Source organism: Tetrao urogallus (genome assembly GCF_951394365.1).
Source record: "Tetrao urogallus genome assembly, chromosome: 2".
In the NCBI taxonomy this organism is placed as follows: Eukaryota; Metazoa; Chordata; class Aves; order Galliformes; family Phasianidae; genus Tetrao; species Tetrao urogallus.
Genome location: NC_136814.1, coordinates 98,972,629 through 98,978,334, shown reverse-complemented (window position 1 = coordinate 98,978,334; position 5,706 = coordinate 98,972,629). Strand labels below are relative to the sequence as shown.

Genomic DNA, 5,706 nt, shown 5'->3' with positions numbered 1-5,706 from the left:
GTATAAGGCATGTGAATATGGCACAATATTGGGGATAAATGTTCACTGATGTCTGTAAAGTTGCTGTTTCCTACTGTTGGGTAAGAGGATCTTTTCTTACATACCCTCAGGAAAAGAAGCTTCTGTATTTCATATTTTATTTGTTTACTCTTAGAAGTACTTGTATATGTTTTTATAGCACAAGGTTTTCCTGGTTAAAATCCTTACAGCTCAGCTCATACTTTTCACAAACAACTATTTGAGTGTTTCTGTTTATGGGGGGAGAGGGTGGATGGAAGAGGAATATGACATGAATTTTGTGTAACTGCAAAGTTATATTTTAATAAACAGAACTCCAGAACTACTGCTTGTGATCATGCTTTAGTGTCTCTGTGCTCTGAAGATTGGCCTTAAGTTAAAGATCGTGCTTTATTCCTTGTTCTGCTTTGTTTCTTGAATGTGTGGTAGTTCATACATGAAGTAAAACTCTATTTATTAATTTATGTACTCGCAGTAGAAGCACCACAGCTGAACATGAACAACGATTTCTGAGTAGTGCGGATTTTCATAATCACAAGAGTGAAGATTTCTTTGCACTGTATTCTCAGAGCAAGAAAAAGGGCTTGTTCTTTCCCCAGCAGCTTGTAGGGAATAGTTTGTCCTTGAATGTGAGCTTAGAGAAACAAGTAAGTTATGTCTTAACATATTCTGTCTGTATATTCCTTATATATTCTGTATATGCTGTTTATGAGGGTTGATAGTGATAGGACAAGGGGGAATGGCCATAAACTGAGACAGGGCAGGTTTAGGTTAGATATTAGGGGGAATTTTTTCACACAGAGGGTGGTGACGCACTGGAACAGGTTGCCCAAGGAGGTTGTGGATGCCCCATCCCTGGAGGCATTCAAGGCCAGGCTGGATGTGGCTCTGGGCAGCCTGGTCCGGTGGTTGGTGACCCTGCACATAGCAGGGGGTTGAAACTGAGTGATCATTGTGGTCCTTTTCAACCCAGGCCATTCTATGATTCTTAATTCTCACTCTTGCACAGACTGAGTTTGTAGGCATTCATTATATTGTAACAAAATGAAATGATGGAGGTCCTTCAATATGGAGGAATGTAGTGGAAGATTTTTGAGAGAGAGTAAAGAAACTTCTAAACTGTTGGCTTCTTTTTTTCCTGGTACTGTACTTTAGTGACTTTTAATGAGGGGATGAACGGAGAAAGAAAAAACAGATTTTTCCAAACTGCCCCAAATTAATACCCTCCAGTTCTCTCCAGGAACTTGCAGTTATTGGGAGCTCTTCAGAAACAATTCATTTAGAGTTCAGCTACCAGGCATATATATCCAAATTTCTTTTTAACGTTATAGGAGTCATTAAGACTGTTGAAAGAACAGTCCTACCATTACTGCTGGAGTTATTTACCAAGTAGCAGCTCCTCAGTAAAATACCATTGCAATTTAAATTGTAAATTGACTTAGTGGCAAAAATCATAGTTGACTACAGAATGGTACTTTGTGTTCTTTAATGGTGCTTGTATAAAAACTAAACAACATTAAATTTGTGGATGTCTCAAAGATAAAGAAGATAACTGTGAACTGAAGAAAATGTTCTGGAACTGCTGTTGGTTTTCTTGGTGGGTTGAAACTCCAGCAATGAAGTCTACTCATCTTTTAAAGACTTCAGATGCTTACTTCTGAAAGCTTAGGAGAATGGGCCAGCAGACGGTGAGCAAGCTCGCCCCGTGCAAGAGGAGGTAATGGCAGAACAGTGCCGGGCTGCTTACTGAAGTGCATGGCAAGAGAATGGGAGACAGTGGCTCTGAATTGCAGTGTTGAGCTTCTGACTGCAGTCAATGGGGAAGAGGGACTGTTCACAATGAGGTAGGGGGCATTTAAACATATCGTACTGCCAGGCTGTAGGGCCTCCTTCCTTTGCAGGGTTTCAGGTTCTGAATAGTACTGCACCTCCTTCAAGCAAAGTGTAAGGTCCTCTGCAGGCTCCTACCAAGGAGTGATTCTGTAACCCTGTGGTGTGATGGTAAATACTTTAGTCCTAAGCAAGTTGTAGGTATCTGTGTGAGAACATTGGTAAGGGGAGGGGAGATGGGACATGCAAACTGCATCCTTGATGAAACTTTCCTGGAACTTGAGCCAAATTTGTGTTTTTCTGGAAGTCAATACTCTTACGTGGTATTGAACCACATCTTCAGAGTGACTTGGTTTTATGATGGAACTAGAATGCTTCAGTAGCTTTATTTCCTCCTGATTTTCTTCAGCTTCCAAAAAATAAAAGAGTGCAGAGGCAGAGGAAAACCTTTATCTTCAGTAGTACTTTTATAATGGCTTGGGGGAAAAAGAGATTAAGGAATATCACGACGTTTCTACTGAGCTACTTGAGGTTGCTCTGAAGTTTTCTACAGGCTTGCTTCAAATATTGGAGCAATTGGCAATGATTCCAGTCGTTGATTCAAATCATATACTGTGTTCTAATCTAGCATTGTGCTTGATGAAAATCTGTGCCTGGTTGTATAATAGTTACAAGCAACTATTTTCATGGTAGAGAATTAGCTCTGAGTAAACCAAGACTGGAGCAGTTGCTTGGATACTTTGCAGTGAATTCTCAGAGCTATCTCATTCTTGGCTCTTAAAGAGCTGAGTTTCCTGTACCAGCTACCCAGAGAGACTTGTGTGATGCTGTTACATTTGAGTCTAGGTTGAGCTGTAGGTGTTTCGGGTGGCAGTGCAGTCCGTAATGTTTTATTCAAGTAGATGGAGCGTGTCCACTTGGGTAGATTTAAGGTGCAGGGAAACGTGGAATGATGCACGGCAGCCCTTATAAGCATGTGTAAGCAAAGAAGGCATAAAATCCCAGGCTTATTCAACATTTCTGTATCACTGGTAATTTTAGCCTACATGGAAACAACGGGCATATCGTACTCAGAAGTATGTTACAGTTTCAGAACTTTTATTTTTAAGTTACAGCCAAACACACAAAGTATACCACTATTTTGGCAAGAATACTACCTGTGTAGGCTAAGTAAAATTCTGGTATTAAAAAAAAATAGTAATAATAATTGAAACTTCGGTGTTTTCTTATTTCTTTGGAATATGAGGAAAAAATAAATAGGAGGGGATGGTTGTGATTGTGGTCAGACTGATTCCCCTCCCTTGCTGTTTAGATTTGAAATTGCAGACAATGATTTGTTTTGTGCCGTGCTTTATTGTCTGATTTTTAGCCATTATGGCCTTATTTCCGAAGGCAAAGTAGAAATATCCAACATGCAACCGTCACCCTTTCAGATTTTTTCGTGGGTGTAAAAGTATGAACACTTGACTTTGTTTAAAGCAACTGGGAAACCTGGTATAAGGAAGATTGTCTGCAGAATGCACGTGTTCTCCATGCTCTCCCAGGGCTGTGCAGAGCTCATACTTGCCATGCTATGGGCATAACCTTGGTTGATGCAGACAGAGTTGAGAACAAAGGTTGTTCTTTGATCCCTTCTCAATTACCATACTGCAAAACTATCAGCCAACATTTTTGACAGTATTTATTTATATAATGCCTATGGTGGTTTCATGTCATTGTAAGTGGAAAAACTCTTAAGGTGGGAAAAACATTAGAAGACCAGGGTTAGGCCAAGCAAATAAACTGTATTTGTCTTCCAGCTAGCTGAAAAAGTGATGTAAGCACAGGTCTAGTAGGTATACTGTTAATTTTAGCATTAACATCTTAGAGGATAAACAGCTGCTCTGTTGGAAATACAAGCACTACAACTGTTCATTTTGTATAACATGACTCTTATACCGAGTGAGTGCAAAGTTTTCTTCATGCTTTCCATAACGAAATATATATATTTCCCAGTAGTACAGTGACAGATAAGTAAAGATAGATTTATAGATTTTCTATTACCATGCTGAAGACGTGAAATAAGAATTAGGGGAAAAGGTCAAATGTTATAAATTTATTTGGGACATATATATTGCAACCTCTGTGGAAGCTTTTGAAAATTCAGGCAAAGATCAATACACTTCCAATAAAACCTTTAAACTTCCGATAAAACAATATTTTAAACATTATATATATATATATTTATATATACTTTGAAGGGGAACATTTTAGCAGGATTTGCTTTTTTATACTGCATTCCTCTGACACAGCTCTTTCCAGATAGAAGGGATGCAAATGAGGTAAGAATTAAGGCAAACCTAAAAGGCATGCAAATGAAGTACATTTATATCCACTGACAATACGAGCACGTGTGTGGATCAGACTCAAGAACTGAGGAACTCTTCCCTCTGTCTGTCCAATACTACTTTACAGCAGAATGGTGGCGTGGTTTATAATAAACAATTAACATTACCATGGGAATTCAGTGTCACTAACATTACTCAGTCTAGGAGACACAGAGCTAGCATCAGTAAAACATGAACAATAAATAATATAATTCACTGCAGCACAGGACTGCTGCACAGGCTTCAGAGGAATAGGGTTGGTATGAAATGACATTGCACACATCACGTTGTGGCAGTTTATTTTTATAATATATACTTTTAAAATTCTTTAGCAAATGACATTCTCATGCACACAAGTGTTTCAAACACAAGAAGCAAGTCCATTTATAGGTAGTCCAAGCAAATTTCTGTGTGTGTGGAAATAGCTGCAAACTGAATGGAACATTAAACTTCTGTGCAGTCTATGATGCATTATACACAAGCTCATTTTTGAATGTCACACTGCAGGAGTAATACAATGGAAGGATCACTCTTTGCAGCTTCTTTGAATTCATCCAGTGTGATCTGGTCGTCTTTGTTCTTATCCATCTTACTGAAGATCTTGTCTACCCGCTGCTCAGGCGTCAGGCCATCCTCATTCATCTTCATCATTATCACAGTGCCTACCATTTTGTAGATGGCCTTTGGAAAGAAACCAAATAGAAAAGTCAATATAAGGGTTAGCTTGATTTTATTGTACTTTATTCATTTATTTTTTTTAATGTGTTCAAATTCCAGAATGATGTTCTGAATGATGTTCAGTAAAGTGGTTGCCAGCTTCCCCGAGCATTTTTCTTTTTCATGGAATCTGAAATCTGTTCACTGAAAACACAGATTTACTTTCTTCTTCAGGTGTAGGCTTCTTTCAGCAATTGCCTTTTGCATGCTGGAGTAAATTTCTTTGTTTTACAGCACCAAACTGTTGTAACCTATTCTCTGGTGAACGGTTTGTTTGGTTTTCAGTGATTCCCTTGAGAAATTCCATGGAAATGATGAATAAACAGTTTTAGAAGTCATCTCCTTTGAAAAGCTTGCCGTGTGTACTCATGAGCAAAGCCTGGAAGTAACCACTGTGGCTAGGGGCTGGCAGAGACTGGGGAAGTAAACTTTATACTTCTCCTTATATATAACAGTTGTCTCAAATCTTTATTCTGTTAGTGAAAGCCTGCTTAGAACTGCGTGCTGTTATCTCTGTACATTTCTGCCATAACTTAACCTCCATTAAGATTTCAGCCACTCAGGCAGAAACCTTAGCAGTAATTTCGTGCATGCCTGGTGGTTTTGCAATGGGCTTTGCAAATCCTTTGCTATGCTGTTTTTGTGTTGAATCCATTCACTGGCAAACAAACGTACCTCTTGATATTTAAAAGCCCATGTGCACATATGTACTTACAGCAACTCTCAATGATTACATGTCCATTGAAATCAGTGTGTTTAAATCACTTACTGTGTG

At 38.8% G+C, this 5,706-nt stretch overlaps 1 protein-coding gene across 2 annotated transcripts in view; it reads right to left on the bottom strand.

The window, feature by feature from the left end:
* Positions 1–4,697: 4,697 nt before the first annotated feature.
* The window catches only part of VSNL1 (visinin like 1), a gene marked incomplete at both ends in the record, with an annotated part of 40,325 nt that continues 39,316 nt past the window's right edge, over positions 4,698–5,706 (bottom strand). For both annotated transcript variants that reach the window (XM_079550898.1, XM_079550899.1), the window contains one exon: positions 4,698–4,895. In XM_079550898.1, the coding sequence (XP_079407024.1) occupies positions 4,698–4,895 (198 nt within the window). The remainder of the gene's footprint in view (positions 4,896–5,706) is intronic.